Source organism: Symphalangus syndactylus, chromosome 7, assembly GCF_028878055.3.
Source record: "Symphalangus syndactylus isolate Jambi chromosome 7, NHGRI_mSymSyn1-v2.1_pri, whole genome shotgun sequence".
NCBI classification, from domain to species: domain Eukaryota; kingdom Metazoa; phylum Chordata; class Mammalia; order Primates; family Hylobatidae; genus Symphalangus; species Symphalangus syndactylus.
The window spans coordinates 39415169-39436083 of NC_072429.2; the positions used below are offsets into that span (position 1 = coordinate 39415169).

Consider the following 20915-nt stretch of genomic DNA (forward strand, 5'->3'; position numbering starts at 1 on the left):
CCCGGACATGCTGTCCTCCCTCCTCTCTTAGCTTCTTCTTGCCAGTCCTTCCAACACCATCCACTCATTTCAGTCACTGTCTTTTACTTGGAGCCTGGAACCTTGAGCGTGAGCACTGGATGTAGGGATAACACAATGTTCCAGGCACTTTATTTACTTCTTACAGGATCCCCGTGAGATAGTGACTGTTTTCCCCACTTTGCAGATGGAGAAACTGAGACTCAGAATAAGCAGCCCAAGATCATAGCATTAGTAAGCAGTAGGTGTATCCAAATTCTATGCTCTTCACCTCCATGCAATATTGCCCATTCTGCAGAGGAAGAAACTGAGGTTAGGAGAAGCTAACTAATCTTACATAAGGTTGTATGGCTAGTACAATGAGATTAGGGATTTTTAACCCGTATCATTTTTACTGTAGAGATCAAACCCTTACTATCATGTAACAATGGAATCCTTAGACAAGGCTAAGGCATTTCTAGGAGCAAGGATGTATTGGTACTCAAGCTGAGAGCTTAGGGTGTGAAAACATGTTCGTGTATATTTATATATGTTTCTGTGTGTGTGCCAGCATGTGTCCTCTCAGTGAGTACATGATTTAGGTTCCACTGTCTTCTTAGATTCCTCTATTCTCTGCTTCTTTTTGATCAACAGATATTGCAAACCCCTCCCCCCCACATACAGGCACACATATGCACAATGTGCTCAGCATTGTAAGGCGGCCTGGGGGTCTTAGAGAAGTGTAAGTAATGGCCTCTGCTGAACACCCAAGGCAAAAGAAAACAGGCTCATGAAGAACAACAGAATAAATGTCATAGGGTGCAAGAACCATTACCAAAGGAGTAGTCTAGACACAAATGCTAGGAGTCCAGTGGAAGAGTGTGCCCTGGGATGGCAGGGAAAGGATGACCCCCTCAGAGGATGATATTTTCTTTCCATCCCCTTCCTTATCCCACAAGCCCTGACACAAAATCTTTGGTGACACAGAATGTGAGATTAACTCGTCTTTCTGTATTTGCGTTTACACTGGGCATCTCAACCGGGGTAGAAAATTGAATGGCTTTAACACTCACTTCTTTATCAAAGAGCCTGGATCATTCCATGGATAATGTAGAGGCTTTTGGGAAGGGTAGTGTTTGGGAAGACTGCCCTGAGTTGAACCACTCTGGGTAGGGAAGTTCTCAAATTACAACCCACTTTTGGCCCAGAACACTGTGGGCTGAGAAGGCCCTAATGGTTAGAGACCAAAATTATCCCCCTTTCCTCAAAATGATTCTCAGTTCCCCAGTCCCACCTATTTCTGTAAATCACTGTATTAGTAGCTTATTTGGGGTAAGATCTAAATAGGTCTTTACATATAAACCTTACAACTTAAGGTATTTAAGCACAAGGTAAAACCTGCCCATTAGTTCCCTAAGGGTAGGGTCTGTATCTTAGTTCTCCTTTCTGATCCAACACCCTGCACAGTAAAAGGAACTGATCCTGGGAGATCCATTAATTGGAAACCAAATATGTGCCAAGCCTGGTGCTAAAAGCTCTTTATGTATTCTCTCCTTTAATATTCACAACCACTTTATGAAGTAGGGTATTGTTATTTTTCCATTTAACAGGTGAGGAAACCGAGGTCCAGAGAGGTTAAGTATCCCAAGCTAGTATGTGGTGGATTTCAATGGTGCAGCCCCAAGGTTATGAACACAACTGGTGTGCTAGAGTGATTCTTAATGCCACCTACTACTGCCTTGAGCAATATCAAAGTTTATTGACCTTCTGGGCTAGGGGTTGCTGGACAGGGGAGGTTAGAAAGAGGCACAGAAGAAGAGACCATTCTGCTATGACATCTTTTAGGAATTGTTGATTTTATGGGGCAAGGGTGGGCAGAGCAAAATGCTCTTGAAGAATATAAATATCTGCTTTATGTTGGACAGGAGCCCCGGTAATGCAGCTGGGTTCTATGGTTGATGGAAGTGGGAGCAAAGGATGGAGGACAGTCATGATAATGTTGTCTTTCTCTTGTTTTTCCTCCTGTCCCTCTTTTGCAGGGGTTAACTCCTTCATGGTTTATATGGCTTATAAGGATTTGTATCAAGTATCTAACACAGAGGTAACAACCCATTTGCTATGTGGTTTGGGGTATCTGGATGGGTTTCCTATTGTTGCTGATGACCTTGGCCCTTGTAACATAAATCACTGTGGTCACTGTGGGAGACCACTGGGCCAGAATGCTTCTTGAAGCCTTTGCAGTCCACGCTACATTTTAAATAAGGTAATGGGCAGAGTGCCCATGGCAAGACAGACGGGGATCTAGAGTTTCCACTGGCAGCAGCTTTCTTAAATGGCAAGAGGAGGAACATGTCTAAATTTCCATCTACCAAACAAGCTCCAAACCCCTCATAAGCCCAGTGAAAGTGTGAGGCTCTTCACCTGCAGGACCAGGAGGGCCTTCTGCTGATTGGAATATCCTACTGCCTTGCCTCTGACTCTCCCCCTAAGAAATTCATGACATGCATTTGCTTTAGACAGAGGCTAAGTTTTCAGAGGAAATACAAGAAATGAATTCCCATGCCTCCTGCTTAGAGGTGAAGGTATGTCTACCTTCACAGGTTAAGAGATAAGGGTTTGAGTTTTTGTGTTTGTTTCTGGCCAGGCTGTAGTGGTTTTCTAGAGCATTTGTTGAGAAGAATTCTGAGGCTGTCTCTCAGCTCAATGGGAAAATAATTCCATTAAAAATGTGTGCTAGAGGCAAAGGAGAGCGGTTGGTAGTACTTTATTATATATTTGCTCTGCCTGCCTAGGGAACATGGTAGGTTCTTTATATAGTCAGAGTTTCCTAGGATTTCTTTGGACTAGCACTCCTCGTTGGTCATGCCTATGTAATCTATATTTCTGCCCTGGTGACTTATTTCCTCTGCTTTATCCCATTTGTTTTAGCCTGGGCTCTAGTAATTGGCCCTTCTGTGGGGTTGCTAAAAGTGCTTGCAAGAGTGACAAAGGCTCATTTCTATTTCAGCTCTATGAGATCTTCACCTGTCTGGGAGAGCTGGGGGCCATTGCTCAAGTTCATGCTGAGAATGGGGATATCATTGCCCAGGTAACACCATGCAGCTCCTTGGAGCATGCTTTGGGTCTGCATCCCATTTTCTTCTTCATTTCTTCAGTGCTGCTTGAGCTCTCAATATGTGCAAGGCACCATCATAAGTACCTTGCTAAAGACAGAACCTGCTCCAAAGTACCTCACAACTTAGGTGGAAGAAACAAAAGAGAGGGGAATGTAGACAAGCAATGAAACTAGAAGATGTGGTAAGACAGAAAGAGGGCTGGCCATTGTTGGAGAATCAGAAAAGGCATCCTGGAAGAGGAGGATTTCAAATTGGACCATTTGGTGGGAGAGCATTTGCTGATTCTCTTCTGAAAATGTGTCAAAGCTACAAGACATTCTCTGTCATAAAGAAAGACCATAAGGCAGCATTTCTCAGAAGCCAGAGATTGGATCCAAGTCTGTGGAACTCATAGCCTTAGATAATAGAGAATTTAGGTCTCATGAGGAGCAAACGTCTCACTGGATTCCTAGAAATCATACTGAGAAACTTGAGGAAAGAGTGATGAAAGTGAGGGCCCCAAGGCCCAAATTGATCATTTGTAAGGAAGCAGGAAGCAGTTATCTCTCCATCTCCTGGGCTGCTTAATGGAATAGATGGACAGATGTGTCTTAGGGAAGGGTTTTGTTTATCTCAGAAACATCTCAAGATTGGCCTTTGCTAGGAGGAGACAGCCAGAAAAAAAAAGAGTGAGCTTTCTTCATCCATTTGATAATGCTGGCAACAAGAAACCATTATTCATTCCTTCAAAGAGTATTTCCTGAGCACTTTGTGCCAGGCAGTAGCTATTGAAGTGAGCCAAAACAGATGCATTCCATAGCTCACTAATGCTTGGGCTGTGCTTTTATTTTAGAAGTTGTCCAGAACTTCGTGAATGTGGTTGGCAAAGGTGTGGGAACAATGTCTAGGCCTCCCCTCATCTCAGACCATTAGTTTCCTGATAGCAGGTGCCATTTGGTGAGCACTGACTAGTGTGTGCCAGGAACTGGTAAATTTTCTGGTATATTCTCATTTAATTTTCACCCAACCCTTTAAAGATGCTATCATCCTCCCTATTTTATACATGAGACCATCCAGGCTCAGAAGGATAATGTCACTGGCCCAAGGATCACAGCAAATAACTAGGAAAACCAAATCTTTCCCCTAAGGTGATGTACCTCAGTGGGTATCTTTACCCAGAGATGGCATATCTGGGATCCCTTGCCTCCCAAGCCCAGCTGCAGGCTTGTGGGCAGGTAGCACCCCAGCCATGCAGGGCTCCAGCTGTTGTGATTTCAGACTCTCCATGTTGTCTTGCTGGTGGGGGAGGTGAGGTAAGTGTACAGTTTCCTCTCACTATGACCAAGGAGGCTAATTAGTCAGGACCCTGACAGCCCTCGCCCACGTCCACCACACACCCAGAGATAATGAAATCATTTTCTGTAGAGAGCCCAAATGCCTTGGTCCCGTGGGAGGCAACCCAGTGGTATTAGAACTGTACTCCTCCCTTTATCCAAGTTTTCAGGGCAGCAGCCAGAGGTCCCAGCCCTGCTTTCAGCTGCCCTAGAAACCAAACTCTCTGGCAGTTAATTCCAGCCCCTGAAGAGGCAGATGGACTTCGACCCAAAGTCTCTGTTCTCAGTTTCTTTCCTCTTGTGAATCCTTAGCATGGAAGTTTTTCTGGTTTCCCCTCCTGCTACTATTTCCCTACCTTGGGAAGATCTGTTCTCAGTCAGGGAAAGAGTAGGGACATTTTTCCATTTGGATGAGTTTATTGTGTGTGTTTATTAAATTCAGCTTGAGCAGAAAGATTTTTATCACATTGTTTAAATGAAGGCAGCTGCTATACTCAGAATTTCTTGCTGCACTTACTCAAAAGTGAATATATGAGAGGGGAATCTTTGCCTTTGGGTACAAACAAGGATGATTTTCAAGAATTTCAAGTTGGCAAAACAATCTCAGAGGACAGCATCTTTGCCATTCATTTAACAAATATTTGTTGAGCACCTACTATGCGCCAAGCCTTGGAGAGGGAAGATTAAAAAGACAGGGTTCCTTTCCTCATGGACCAAGCCACAGTTGTGTCATGACCCAAACTGTGATGTAACTGTAGTTGTGATGAATACCACAACATGCCCACTGCTGTCCCCATGTAAGGTAGCATCAGTGGGGCTTTACTGCCATTCTTAATCTCTCAGCTATAGGGACATCATGGCTTCAGAATAGGACTTCCTAGCCTGAACAGTGCATTAGAATCACCAAATTTTTCTAATTCCAGGTATTCTGGAATTAGAAAAAGTCAGTAGCAGAGTTCAGGCAAATGTATTTTGAAAATAATCCCCTGGTGATTTAAATGTGCTTGGAAGCCACCACTTGAGCTTAGCTTTGTCCTCTGCATTATCCTGGTGCACTCAAACAAGACAGAAGCATAAGTGTCACCTAAGACAGAGATTCTTTAGTTGGAGACCTTAACCCTTGTGTGACTGGAGGCAATTTGGAGTGGAAACTCACTAGTCTTTGGAAGAAATTTAATTCAGTTCAAGTTTCAATAAGTGAGAATGGTAAGAATGAAAAGTGGAGGTGCTTTTCTGGAAAAATAAGCCTCTAACCTTTTTTTTGTTTTCTGTAGAGCTGGAGATAGTGACAATTTCACTTCTCATGGTTGCTTATAATATGTGCATTTTCCTTTCTACTCCTCTTTTAGAGATTTCTATTACTAAAAACAAAAAACAGAAGGTTCTTTTCCAGGTGGTAAGAATCCTTACCTTTCTAAATGCCTCATAGTTTCAAAGTGAGACAAGGCTTGTTGCATTCACCATCTTTCCTATGTGTCTCACGCATTACCAGAGTACTCCCAGGTCACTAGGCCAGGCCTGCTGGTGCAGAGGTTCATAGGGACCAGTCTTAATAATTTCAGAGTGAATGCCAGTAATGCTGAAGGAATGGTGGCTTGGGATTTCTGCCAGTTCCAATCAGTTCATGTGTGTGTGCTCACTGCCCAGCTACCTGCTTCTTCCATAAAGAGGCTAGAAGTCTGAGGAATTTAGCCATCAGCCACAAGGGACATGCACTTCTTCTGCCATGTCCACAACTTGGTTAAACAGAATTTCACCAAGACACTAACTCAGGTAATGCTGTTTGGAGGCACTATTTTGTTTCGTTAAATTTTGAATCCATTCATTTAAGCCATAGATTAAAAACATCAAAACTCCTGAGTGGTTTATTAAAATATGCATTACTAGGATTCAACCTCACATCTTCTGATGTATTAGGCTAGGATGGGTGAGAAATCTGCATTTCTACAAAAACAATTCCGGCGATTCTGATGTAAGTGATGAGTGGCCCACACTTTGGGAAACATAGCACTAAATTGTAAGCCTCGTGAGGTCAGGGGCTACATTGCTTTAATTCAGGTACTTACCTAGAGCCTAGCAGGAAGCAGATGCTCAATACATTTTGTTGAGTGAAATGGCTTAAAGAGCATGAGTGAATAAACAAATGAGATAAGCAAGTGTAGTGTCAGAGGCAGCTGAGACTGAGAGAGGTGAACAATAAGTGACCTGGTATGATTCTTGATGGGCAGTATAGACAAAAAATAGTTTAACAGACAACTGTCTTTCTTTTTATAAAAGCAAATCACCCTTGAATTTTTTTTTCCTCCTTTTGGTTGAGTCTACCCTATATTGCATCTCCAAATATAGGATTAATACATCTGTTCAACATACACATATTTATTCTTTAGGTCTTTAGATCAGAACATGACAGTGTAATTTTTCCAAATCTCACTTGAGCTTATTGAAGAACTATTTTCTTTTTTCATTTCAGGAGCAAACCCGCATGTTGGAAATGGGGATAACTGGCCCAGAAGGCCATGTACTGAGCAGGCCAGAGGAGGTAAGTTACAGGGGATGAAGTTACACACACAATCCATGAATAAACATTGTTAAAAGGCGATGAGAATCTGAGTACCAGGTTGCAGTATTGGAACAGTTCTTCCAAAGACCACTTCTGATTGACCCTAGCTCAAGAGCCCATGAGAAAATTAGAAAGGAATGTAAGAGACATGCTTATTTCTGACCCCTAATCTCCCTAAAGATAACACAAGTTGGAGTGTCCTTCACAGCTATTCAGGAGTGTTAAATTTCGAATCCCTTTTTTAAGGAAATCTCAGTGTGAATCTTATAGACATTTCTACTTATTCCCTTATTTCATTTTGAGTCCTGCAAAATATTGGCCATATAGATGAGAGGTTGAATGGGTTCTTTTATATACATCATACTCATCAATTTGTATAAGGTGATGATTATATCCAGGTATGGAAGTTTCTCATATATAAAATGAATGATTATTTATGTCTGTGCTTAGCAGCCAAACAACAAATCAAAGGTGACTAGATGCTGGTTCCATGTCTCTGAGATGTCAGCAGCTTCACCTGCTGGCACGGAGCACAGAGCTTGGAATTGGCTGACCATGTACCTGAAAGCACATTGGCTTTGGAAGGCAGCCTGGGTCTAGCACCTGGAGCAAAGTCAAGGCCCTCCATATCAGTGAAGTGAATCCTGTTTCTGTCCTGTCATTCCAAACCCTACAACAGGGAGAAGAAGGAATCATAACCAGAAATGATTGCATTCCCATATCCTGTCTCTTTTAGAGTCTTATTTAAAATATAAATAGAACACACATAGAAGAAAATGTTTCTGTCCTAAGGAGGCAATGAATTTTCACAAACTGGATACACTTAGCTAGTGTTACCCTAGTTACACTAGTATAACTAGCACCCAAAGAAGGAAACAGATTATCAGCACCTCAGAAACTCCTTTGTATCTAGTGATATTTTTATTGCCATTTAAATAATTTATAATTTTATGATTAGGGTTCCAGTCACATACAGCATCCCTGAAGTCTGTCTCCTTAATAATACCAGGTCACTTCTATGGAATGCATACATCTGGTATGTGCTGATTGCATACGTTATCTCAGTTCTTGCTGCCGCTGCCCTGTGTGGTTGGCATTGTTGCACAGGTAAAGAAGCTGAAGCTCAGAGAGGTTAAGCCCCTGGCTGATCACACTTGAAGGACTGGAAAATGGTTTACTCATCGTGAAGAGACCAGGGTGATCAGCATTGTTTCTGAAGTTTTTCTTAAATGCTGGTCACTGTGGAGATGTGCTGTCAAGAAGGATTTCCAGCAGCAGCCAGGGGATTTCAGAGCAAAGTCTATTTTTGTTCCTTGGTTTGTTTTTTCAACCTCCCCTTAGCCCTACCACCCCACCCTCCTCCTTATTCCTGTCTCCTTTTTAGTAAAAAAGCCTCTCAGCCACAAATCTCTATAGCCGTGGAAGGCCTTTTGGGTGAAGTTGGAGGGTGATGTAACCTTCCAAAGATAGTCATGTTGTCAAAGTGCTGAAAAACCTGTAGTGCTTGGGAGGAATGAGATCAAAGGGACCAGGACAGAGGTCCTGGGGGAGCTGAAGTGGTCAGCATGGGTGTGAAGGGGGAGGAATGAGCATAGGAGGAGCCAGCCCCTCTTCAATTCAAGCATACCCAGACACCACCTCAAGTGATGCTGTTCAGAGAGCTGGGACCCCAGGCACAGAGACAGCTGCTCCAGAGTACAAAATTCTGGGTGCTCAGGAAGGTGTCCATATTCACCTATGACCAGGGGCCTCCAAGGTCCCATCCACATGGAATAAAGTGCAGCTTGGGGGAGGCCAGCTCAGCCAGCCAAGTTCTTAGAGTCTGTCTGCTGAGCTACACCCACTATGGGCAGTGACTGGTTTGCATTATACAACCATTGGGCATCTGCAAGCTATTTTTGGTATTTTTTTTAAGTGTTGGGCTCCACAGGCTAACCAGAATGCCATACCCATAAAAAAAGCAACTGTTGCCAGTTGAATGGAAGAATGTCAAAGTCTCTGCTCTGTGCTGAATTGGACTAACTCACACAAGTTGACAGTAGACCACTTGAGAGTAACACAGACCCTCAACTGGTTAGGAAATATTATCAACAATAATATCAGTAGCCAACCCTCAAGGGGCACTTACCTTGTTTCCCCATTAGGAATGAGCTGCACTTACCTTGTTTCCCCATTAGGAATGAGCTAACTGCTTTACAAGGATTAACTCATTTAATCCTCACCACAGCCCAACATGTCAGATCCTATTATCCTCAATTTACAGACAAGGAAACTGAGGCTTTGGGAGGTTGTGTAATGTAGCCGAGGTCACCTAGCTGATAAGTGTCAGAACCAGGACTCAGAACCAGGCCATGTGAGACAGTCTCAGCTCTAAGACCATGCTTTATTAATAAAATAAGGGAAAACTTCTAATTTCTTACTTAATAAATGCCACTGGGTTGGTTAGCATATTTGAAAACATGAATTCTACATTAGGGTAAGATGGGAGAGATCAATAATAAAACAAGTCTTTGTGTTGAGAAACCTGGGAATTATTTTTGTAAGAAATGCCTCCTAGAATTAACCCTTTGCTGACCACTTACTGCTGCAGGAAAGGATTTGAGGAACCACAATGCCTAACTGGCTTGGCTGGTTATTTTAGACATCATGGTTCGCTATTGTGTTTGCCCAGAGATTCTGTCCTGAGAAGATTGAGGAGCAAAGGCTTTCATTCAGATGTCACCTTTGTGATAACCACAGAGGCTAAGGAAAAAGTGCTTACCCTCTGCCAGGCATTGCTCTCAGATAACAATGCTGTGCTATACTATTTTACTAGTGAGGGATAGAGGCACTGGGAAGCTGAGTAAAGTGACACAGTTAGGAAGTGGTAGATCTGAGATGTGGATATAGGATATCTAATTCCAGATCCTGCCAAAATTATCCATAACCTCTGTGCAGCACTGCATCCTCACAGTTCGTGGAGGTGGGAGCCACCAGTTTGAGAGGTTCATGTTCCTATTGACTCCTAGAGACTTTTTCTTGCAGCTGGAAGCTGAGGCTGTGTTCCGTGCCATCACCATTGCCAGCCAAACCAATTGCCCTCTCTACGTCACAAAGGTCATGAGCAAGAGTGCAGCTGACCTCATCTCACAAGCCAGGAAAAAAGGTGATTTGTGTTTCCAAGATCTCGGAGCCCCTTATAGCACTGTGTGGCTCCTTCCCTCTCTGGTTGTCCTGTGTAATATAAATGGTGCCTACTTTGCTCATTGCCTTGCTCCCTAGGAAGCTGCTCTCCACATCCTGTGTGGATAGGAGGATCCTGGGATTTCTCCCACTTGGCATTTAAGTAAACTGAGGCTCAGGAAGGTTAGGTGAGTTGTCCAAGATGACACAGCTTGAATCAGTTCTTCTGAGACTTTGTACGTCTTCCTTCTCCCCTTGATCTTTGATTTTCAGTTCACCTTGTCTGAGTTTTATAAACGGACATATCAGTCAGGATTAAATTGGGTGCAAAATTCAAAGATCCTGCTCACTCTGGCTTAAACAAACACAAGTGAATAACCGATTGTAGGTGTTTCAGGTATGGCTAGATTGAGGGGCCTCAACAATGGTATTAGGGGTTTGTCATGCTTACTCCTTTCTTGGCTCTCTTTCCTCTGTTTCGTTTATGTTCAGTATGAACGGTCACAGAATAGATGCTGAGAGGCACCTGTTGTCCTCAATTTTTGGCAGAGAGCGTGATGGGAAAGTAAAATACACCTTTTCCAGCAGGTCGAGCAAAAGTCCCTAGGAGCACTGTGACTAGCCTGGCTTGGGTCATGTGCTCATCCCTGGACCAGTAAACACCCTGGGGATGATATAATCTGGCCAGGATTGAGGCCACAGTGCAGATGCAGGTCATACTTCCTGAGCCACTGAGACTAGCACAAGTTATTTTAGAGAAGGGTTTGAGTGGGTCTCCAAAGCATATTGGCCACCACGGCCTTCACGACCCTGGCTGTGTCCCTGCTCCCTGTTGACTTCTGCTTCTTTTCTCCACTGGTGTTAACTTGGGCTTCCTTTGCTTGCCTTGTGCTTAGCTAAAGTTTTCAGAGCTTTCTTTTCTGTTTCTGGTTCTCATCCTCAGTGTCAGACTCGTGGGCTCAGTTGTGAGGCTGGGTAAGGGACGAGTGCAGGTGAGAAGCGGCAGATGCGTGGCTCTGCGTTGTGTTGTGAGAGGATTTACCAGGCCCAGTGATGTGGTTGCTACTGCTGTGTGCCAGCGGCCATTCTGGTAGTGGAGAGGCCCAAGATGGGTGATTCATCTACCAAACTGGCCTCTAAAACTCCACGTGTGAGTGACTGCGGTAGCTAAAAATAGTCTCAGCTGACGCTGATGGCTAAGTGTTCAGCTGCCTGGCCTTCTGGCACAGGGTGACCCTATTTTTCTTACGAGACGGGAGGCTTTCACATTGTCTAGACACCCTTCCTAGCTGACAGATTCTGGGGCACCTCCTTCCTTCCTCTGTTCTCCGTAGGCCTGCTGTTTTCTCCTTAGCTTTTAGAAGTTTCAACTGACATGGCATGGTTGCTCCACTGGGTATGAGTCATTGGGTGAGAACCAGGAAAGCAGCCCAGTGCTCCTCACTCATTCTTGGAGAAAAGCAAAAAAAGAAAAAGAAGTGTGTAGGAACTCCTTCTGCCCTCACCCAGTGCCACACACACACACCCCTGCCAACTGTGACTACCCACCACCCTCATGCCCTCTGCTGAGGCTGCATTCTGCCCGGGACCCATTCTTAGGGTGACCTAGGGGCCGCTCAGGACAGGGTGTTTTACTTGTATGCTGGTCTTATTTCAAACTTCATGGAGAAAAATTCCTAACTCTGAGCCTTTTGGCTCATAATTCTCTGGCGAGCAGAACTAGTACAGCTTGTGTCTCTGGGGTGGAATGGGGCTATTACTTCAGGGATGAAAAACTGGCTGCTGAGATTGAAGTCAGTAAACAACTCATGGACCGTCATTCTCAGGGAAAACACTCAAGAGCATGCTGAGCAAGACAAAGCCTAGCAGGGTTTGCACTTCCCTCCTGAGCAGGATATGGTTGAAGTCTCCATGTGTTTAGTGACCAATCATCAGGGCTCTTTAACTGTATGGCTGCTCAGAATTAATATTAGAAAGCTACAATTAAATGAGGAACAGCTATGTGCCCTGCACTGAGATAAATACTTTAATTTTTTTATTGTGTGGAATTCTCAAAGAACTCTGAGAAATAGGCATTTCTCAGAAATGCCCTTTTTCCGATGAAATTGCAGCATAACTTGTCCAGGATCTCCCAGCTGGGAGAGCTGGTATTCAAATCTAGATGTAATTACTATCTTAGCTTCTTTTACTCTTCCATGCTAAACATAGTCCAGAGGAAGAGTTCTTCCACTTTTAAGATTCTATTTCTTTCAATAGTAGTTGAGTGCTTGCTGTGACTTTCATTTCTTCATATGTTTATGGTCCTGTATCCTTTAGTGTGTAAGTATTTTTGGAGAGCCCTTAAATTCTCATCACTTGGATTTTTTTTTACTCTCACCCGCAAAAGCAGGGCTGACCAATGTGAATCATTGCCATCGCTTCCTTCTTTTGCCCGTGGCAGACATTACTAATTAATCTTGAGTCTTTTCTACTGAGACCCCAAGCATTATTAGAATTCTTCCCTTCATGGAATTCTAGGCAACCGTTACCAATTGAATGGAGTTGAAACAAGGCAAAACCTATTTGTAATCCTGGCCATAGAGTGCAAACTTGTGGAGAATTTGACTGTGGAAGATGGAGGACCAAAGTTAAAGAAATGCAGGGCTATATAGGGTAGCTTTGGCCCCAGATTTTGGCATAGAGGAACTTGGTACCAACCACCTAGCTATGAGCTAGCATTTGATTTCTATATCACTAGTCCTTCTTCTTAAAGAAGCTAAACAGCTTAGATCAGTGTATATTCCAATAGCCTTTATCCTGTCTCCATGGTTTGGGTAGTTAGGCCTCTAATTTTTGAGGCAGAATCCAAGAAGCTAGTCTCATATTTGATGTGTCCTAGGTTATTGGGTGACTTTTAGCAAGTCATCATGTTAGGAGTAACAAACATGATAAAAAAAATCATGAGAGTCTCTAATTCACAGGAATGGATTTTACTTTGTGGAACCAAAGCATATCATTATAATGGGAGGATCTAGCAATTCCCAGTGGTGGGTGCACATTTGGGACTTTGGGTCCCTACCATGGGAAGGAGTAACAGGTAAAGAAAGCGATATTTACTAAACATCCTCTAGGTGCCAGATGCTTCACTTATGCCATATCTTTTCATTTTCACAAGCCTAAGAAGTAGACATCTTCTTGTTTCATCAATTTCAGAATATATCTATTTCAGCCTTGGTATACATGGAACCCATTACTAGAGCAAGAACTGGAGCATTTTAGTATTTCTGAAATGAGGATAAATCTTAAAATCAATATGTATATCTTATTTTCTTTTGCCTCAAATTTTAATTTGCCTCAAAATTTGAGAATTAACACTGCATCTAACAACCAATGGCTTCTTTTAATCTAGGGAATACAAACTTGGTCACATTTAGCAGATAGGAAAGCAGGGGCTTTAAAAAGGTGGGAACATGGACTTGAACCCAGGTCGGTCTGACTCTGAGACACAGTCCTGGGTAGGCTTAGGAGCTAAATTAAATAGGCTGGGCCCAGTGCAGCATATACTTTATGCTAACCCCTTGCCTGTTTCCTGTCCCTTCTAGGAAATGTAGTCTTTGGCGAGCCCATCACTGCCAGCCTCGGCATAGATGGAACCCATTATTGGAGCAAGAACTGGGCCAAGGCAGCTGCATTTGTGACATCCCCACCCCTGAGCCCTGACCCAACTACTCCGGACTACATCAACTCCTTGCTGGCCAGGTTGGTACAGGAATGCCCAGCAACAGGCGTTTTGTGAAAACATCTCTTGGGGCCAGCTGGGTTAAGGACAGGAGCAGTCCCATCTATCAACTTGACCAGAGTCTGCAGTGTGAACAGTGTATTGGGAATTCTTTTACAGTCTTGCACGTAGAAAACAGGCTCTTCCCCATCCTATTTTAAACATTAATACAGTCATAATATTAATAATGGTAATAGCAGTTAAAACCTATTATGTGCCAAGCTCTATGGTAAGACTACACTCACAATCTCATTTGTTTCTCATAACAACTTTATGAGTGAGGCACTCTTATCAGCATTTACATATTAAGCAACTGAAGGTCAGAGAAGCTAAATCATTTGCCTAAGTTCAAATAATTGGTCATGATGACAATCAAAATTATAGGGAGACTCATTTGTTGCTGCCCTCCGCAGACATGTAGGATCATGACATTGCTCATTTGAGTCCATTTTATTTTGCTACAAAAGAGATGATCTAATCCCACCCCCTCACTTTCTAGATGGGGTAGCTGAGCCCAGGGAGGGGAAGAAACTCATCCAAGCTCATATATCTAGTAAGAGGTAGAGGAGGGATTCCAAACCCAAATAGTCAGAGTCCAAACCTTCACAGTAGACACAAGATTCTAAGCTCCCAGTGTGCCTCCAGCCATCTCCCCTGTTCATGTGGCGCTTTTCTCCTTTGCCAGCGGGGATCTACAGCTATCTGGGAGTGCCCACTGCACCTTCAGCACTGCCCAGAAAGCAATTGGGAAGGATAACTTCACAGCCATTCCTGAGGGCACCAATGGTGTGGAGGAGCGGATGTCTGTCATCTGGGACAAGGCTGTGGTAAGGCACGGAGGTCGTGGGAGGGTGGCCAGGACCAAAACATCCGTGCGCCAGATCAGAACCTCCTGCCACCAGTTGAGCTGGTGACACTGCGAGTGCAGATGGGATCTCGTACTTGCTGAGATGTCTCTGGAACCATGTGGCTCAGGCAATGTGGAACATTTCCTTCTAGTGTGATGAATCCTAAGGCCTAGCATTCTGAAGGAGGCTTCCTTATCTAGACTGTTAGGACTAGGAACCAGACATGCAACTCCTTCATCTGAGTATACGAATAGCCTGTACTTAAAATAATAGTGAGCTAATTCTTTTTGTTTGGATAGTTTTATGACTTCTTTTGAAAGAACTGGATATAATCCTTTGAAATGATAAGCAATGAGTCTGTGTCTAGACCAAAGACATCTTGCTTATCAAGGACGCCCTGTACTGAGGGCATGTGGTCATTCAGGCGATAGAAGTGATTGTCTCTAAATGTCTTCTGGCAAGTGGCCTGTTTTATTTTCCTTATTCACATCACAAGGACTGACAAAAGAAATAGCCATTCAAATTAAGACTTTCTCAAAGATTTTAGTAAAATCAATAATTATCTCATTATTAAGTTGATTACTTCTCTATGTTTCATTTTAAAAATCCTAAAAACATTCTTATCAGGGTTATGTATACTAAAGCCTCATTAATCTACACAGTGTAATTTCACTGAGTTTTCTTTTTCTTCTTTGCTCCCAGGAAGCTCAAAGCTAGGTTTTAAACTCAATTCTTTCCGTAAAGAGGCTTTTTGGTTTGAAAAGAGGGAAAATATAAATATTGTTGTCTGTTCTCTCACATAGTGTTTCTTTTTTCATATACTGCAGAGCAGTACATATATATTTATCCTGGCACTATTTGGAATAGTTCCAAGATAATATATATTTTTAAATTACCAACATGACACATGCTCAGTAATGAATATTTGGAAGCTACAGACAAGTACACACTTGAAAGAAAACAAAAATATCTCAATTCCACAACCCAGGGAACCCATTGTTATCATTTGGGTGAGGTTCTTTCGTATTTATTCTATGCATACAACATATGCAAACACAAATACATATCTGAAGGATGGGATTATAATCACATTTGTTTTTACGGTCTCTATAATCCTTTTTGAAATTAGAAGAAAATGAGTAAGTAAATGTAAGAACATATAGAAAAAAATGCATACTTCAGGGGCAGTAACTTCTATCTTAAACTATGTGTTTGAGCATTTTGCCTGAGTAGTCACGACAGCCCAGCTAATTCGAGCTTGCTGAGTGAGGTTCTGTAGTTCACCGGCTTTTCAGGTGGCTCCTCTTTGTATTTCTATGCCTTTGTGGGTTGTCTTTCTCTGAGTTCAGAAGCCCTGAATTGATATATATGTAGCTATAGCTATAGATATAGATATAATTTCTTATATTTCAATAGGCCACAGGGAAAATGGATGAAAACCAGTTCGTGGCTGTGACAAGCACAAACGCTGCCAAGATCTTCAACCTGTATCCCCGCAAGGGAAGAATATCTGTGGGTTCTGACAGCGACCTCGTCATCTGGGATCCAGATGCTGTGAAGATCGTCTCTGCCAAGAACCACCAGTCTGTAAGGCCTGCTCTGGTGGGAGTAGAGTAGAATGGAGAGTGCATGCAAGGAACTTGGTCAGGAGAAATGTGTTTATGTGGTGTGCCGGGTAGTTAGACTAGGACGGGTTGCAGTAATAATCCATCCCCTGAATCTCAGTGGCTCGAAACCTCAACTGTGTTTCTCCTGCTTTCCAAAGCAGATGGGCTCTGCCCATTCCAGTCACTCAGGGACAGAGGCCAATAGAGGCTTCCTCTCTACATGTGTTTTCATGATTGCTGAGACAGGGGAATATGACCTGGTGAATGGTCTACTGGCTCTTAAAACTTCCCCTAGACGTGGTGTATGTCACTGCCTCTCACATGGCACTGGTCTTAGCCAGTCCTATGGCCATACCTAACTTCCGGAAGTCAGGACATGCAATGATCCTTTGTGCCTGGAAAGAGAAAGAATAGGAAATAACTGGTAAACAGCACTGATGACTCCTCACGATGAGTTTCACATGGAGGATGATAATTAAAGTGCAGTACCTAACAGAAACGGGCTTGACACTGTTGTTAAAAATAGCTAATATTTTTAAGCACTTATGTTTCAGGCACTGTGCTTTTAATTCACTGGATTTCCATAGTAGTCTTCTACAGGTAGGGACTATTATCCTCCATTTTATAGATTAAAAATTGGAGGTACAGAAAAATTAAATAATTTGTGCAGCAAGCAAATGGTGAAGCTAGCATTGAAACCCGGACAAGCTGACTCTAAACTGATGTTCTTAATTATTGGCAGTACAGTAATACCTCTTGCTGGTTGAGTAAGTGAAGGCGGTAGGGAGAAATCCCATTTTTGGTGGTAATGGCCTTTGCTTAAATATTGTGTCATCTCATGTTATTTAATTTGGAGCTAGAGGGACCTAAAGGCCACATAACCTCTCTGCCCACCTGCTCAATACAAGACAGTGATGTACAGCATCCTGGATAGTTATCCAGCTTCTCTTTGAACACTACCTAAGACAAAAGTTGACTTCCACTTCAGGACCTTATTAAAGACCGGACACTTCTTTTTGCTAGGAAGTTTAGTCTTTTCTTAGCAAATCTGTCTCCGGTGCCTTCTACCCCCTGGATGCTTGCAGATGCATGGTGAGCTTTTTCTGGCTTACCTGGTGAATCAGCAGCAAATGACACTGAAGGTCTCAAGGAGAGAAGGTACGTTCCTCTTTCTCCTCTTTCTATACCCTTACTGTGGCTTTGCTCCTCACCCCTGCCTCTAGGCTGCAGAGTACAACATCTTTGAAGGGATGGAGCTGCGCGGGGCTCCTCTGGTTGTCATCTGCCAGGGCAAGATCATGCTGGAAGATGGCAACCTGCACGTGACCCAGGGGGCTGGCCGCTTCATCCCCTGCAGTCCGTTCTCCGACTATGTCTACAAGCGCATTAAAGCACGGAGGAAGGTAAAAAGCAGGGGAGCTCCGAGGTGGTGCAGGGGCTTTGTGTCCCATTCACGCTCAGAGATAGTAACCATGAACACAGGGCACTGTGATCTCTAGACTCTCACAGAGAAATTCAGTGACAGTCTTGTCCACAAGAACAACCACACAGACTTAATGTACTATTAAAGAGGGTGTTGAAAACTTTTGTTCAAAGAGACCTTTTCTTCCCAAATGACTTTTCCCACATTTTTGTAGTACTTCACTGAAAATAATTTAAATTCGAATAATTCATAAGGCCGGTGTATTTTTTTAAAAAATAAATTACTCTTAAAGTCTGAAGGTGAGAACCAAGAATCCACCCCAACACATCCCTGTCTCATTCTGTTCAGTGTTGCTCCATAGGGGCAAACACTTATAACATTTTAGCTACTGTATTTTCAATAAAATTTTATTTGTTTCTCTGATTTTATATATAAACACACACAGAGATATGTGTGTATATGTATAGGCCTATAGATACATACACATGTGCAAATGTGTGCATGTGTATAAAAAATGGAGGTGCAGAGAAATTAAATATATATTTACAATCTATGTATTATATTTATATATACTTAATATATAAATATAGAATAATATATCAATATATAAATTAATATTTATATATTTATATTGTATTGTGTATTGTATTTATTGTAACAATACAATAAATATAATTAACAATAAATAAAAATGCATATAAATATATTCACATATTTATATTTATTGTATTTATTGTACTTTTTATACACATACTATATATATATATACACACATATACATATGTATGTATATATATGTGTTTCTATATATATGTGTATTAGCCCTACCCTAGGATTGTGGAATTTGAGCTCCACACTCCAGTTTGGGCCTAATAGAGAAGAAGGAGACTTCCCCAGTATTGACCCTTTATTTCTATGAGTGTGATTTAGATTCTGAAACCAGGGAAGTGTTGATGATGTAGAGTTCTTGGTTTTGGGGAGTACAGATACAGTCATCACACCACCAGAATCATTAGCATCTGCACATTTGATGGGCTCGGCTTCTGTGCCGGCACTTGAGTCACTAACAGGGAAGGAGGCTCTGACAGGACTTCTTGTGATGATCCATCCTGCACGGTCAGGCTCTTCTGGCAGCACGTCCTCATTGCCTCCCCTCTGGCCAAAGTTAAGAAATGGGTGGAGGTTCTGTGCCGCTGCCATGGGTGGTCTTGCAGTGTTTGTCTAGTAGACCGTAAGCCCCTTTGCGGGAGGTACTGTGTTTCCCATGGCCAAAGGCCCTAGTGCCTGGCATAAGGCCTGGCAGAGCATGTGCTGAGTGGAAGTTGCTGGCTGGTTCCACAGTCCCAGGGCAAGTTCACAGCCACAAACAGAGGTCAGTGGGTCAGACCACAGACACTCACTTCAAGGCCTGCCCACCCTGGTGTGTGCTGAAGAGTGTGAGGGTGGAGCTCCCATGTGATCCCATCCCGGCCAGGACCTGTGACCTCGTGTCATGACCCACCCTTCCCATCCCTCTGCTCCAGCTGTACTGCTGTTCTTCTATTTCATAATCATTCCCACTTCGGCTGTCTGCCCTTGCTCTTCTCTTTGCTGGCTTCGCTGTCATCCACACCACTCCCCAGTATCCCTCCAGCCTCCTCCCTCTGGCAACCCCAACCCCATAGCAACGTCCTTTGATCCTTCAGATCGAAGCTCATCTATTTAGAAGGGCCTTCACTGACCACCTCCATTGTCAATCTATCATCACATCCTCCTTTATTTATTTTATACTACTACTCCCTTGCTCAAATTATCTTTATTATTTTTAATTCCTGGCTCCCACGACAAACTGTATTCACTAATATATTTATGATACCTAGAACAGATCCTAAAATGCTGAATGAATGATTGGTGACATGCTCTTCTCTGGCTGCAGATGGCAGACCTGCATGCCGTCCCAAGGGGCATGTACGATGGGCCTGTGTTTGACCTGACCACCACCCCCAAAGGTGGCACCCCCGCAGGCTCTGCTCGGGGCTCTCCTACTCGGCCAAACCCACCCGTGAGGAATCTTCATCAGTCAGGATTTAGCCTGTCAGGTGAGTGGGACAGGCTCATCAAAAGATAAGAAAAGGGGGAAGGGGAAGATCAATGTTCTGAGGCCACAGGGTGTTCCTGAACAGCCCAGCGCTGGTGTCAACTTTAGGGAGAAGGTTACTGGGGCAAGCAGGAAGGTTCCCTGAATTGACAAGGGGTCCTGGTAAGAAAGTAAGACAAGGCAGTCAGGCTGAAGACCAGGTTTAAGTGGTGACTGATTCTGCCTAGAGATCAGCCCTGGTTGAGGGCAGGGGTGGGGAGCTGGTCCTCTCTATGAACTGATAGTGATTTCCAGCATTAGCCTATGAGCGCTATGCAACATAGTATGTTTTCTTTATTTGTCCAGATTAAAAGATAGCTTAAATTATTTTTATGCTCAAATTGCAGTAGCGTCTTCCAACCTAGGATTGTTATTATATTCTCCTATTCCTAGTAATTATAATAATGCTAACACGAGCTACCACTGATTGAACATCTACTATGTGTTAGCCATATGATTAGTCTTACCTATTCTTTATGAACTCTCTGATATAATTAGAAAATAATCATTCAGTTGCTCCATAACCAGTAGTCTTAAAATGGAGAAAAATAAATGTAGATTCACATTCCTATAATGAATAATTTAAATGTGAAGGAAGTAAGATAACAAGAAAAGAAAGACATTTAAGGGTAAAATTACAGCATATGAGGAAAGGGTAAGGAATGGGAGAAACAAAAATATGGGAGAGAAAGAGGTAAGGGAGACCTAGGGGAAGAAAGACAAAGGAAAAGAGTTTAAAGTTTGGAGGTAACTTTGCCAGAGGTCACATTCTGCTAGTCATAAGCAATTTTTTTCAAAGTTTTTGCTATTTTTGTTGTTATTGTTGTTCTCTGGCTACCTTAATTCTTAAGCTTTTAGAGGCGCCTTTCTGAATAGACCCAAGCACACACTGAAATTTCTTTTTGTGCTGTTGTCACAAAGACCTGACCATCACTACTTTGCACTGTGAGATCTTGGGCAAGTGACCTAACCTTTCAGAACCTCAGTTATCTCCTCTGTAAAACAGATAAGGGTAC

At 42.9% G+C, this 20915-nt stretch overlaps 2 protein-coding genes across 6 annotated transcripts in view; one reads left to right on the forward strand and one right to left on the reverse strand.

Moving 5' to 3' along the window:
- DPYSL3 (dihydropyrimidinase like 3) overlaps positions 1–20915 on the forward strand; it is a 114448-nt gene that overhangs the window by 89864 nt on the left and 3669 nt on the right. For all 5 annotated transcript variants that reach the window (XM_055285735.2, XM_055285738.2, XM_055285739.2 and 2 more), the window contains 9 exons: positions 2037–2098; positions 3005–3085; positions 6897–6965; positions 10011–10131; positions 13730–13886; positions 14591–14732; positions 16170–16340; positions 17584–17763; positions 19699–19861. In XM_055285735.2, the coding sequence (XP_055141710.1) occupies positions 2037–2098; positions 3005–3085; positions 6897–6965; positions 10011–10131; positions 13730–13886; positions 14591–14732; positions 16170–16340; positions 17584–17763; positions 19699–19861 (1146 nt within the window). The remainder of the gene's footprint in view (positions 1–2036; positions 2099–3004; positions 3086–6896; positions 6966–10010; positions 10132–13729; positions 13887–14590; positions 14733–16169; positions 16341–17583; positions 17764–19698; positions 19862–20915) is intronic.
- Positions 4–20915, reverse strand: part of STK32A (serine/threonine kinase 32A) — a 179237-nt gene continuing 158325 nt past the window's right edge. Inside the window, exon 13 of the mRNA XM_055285743.2 lies at positions 4–310. Coding sequence (XP_055141718.1) covers positions 286–310 — 25 coding nt within the window. The 3' untranslated portion in view covers positions 4–285. The remainder of the gene's footprint in view (positions 311–20915) is intronic.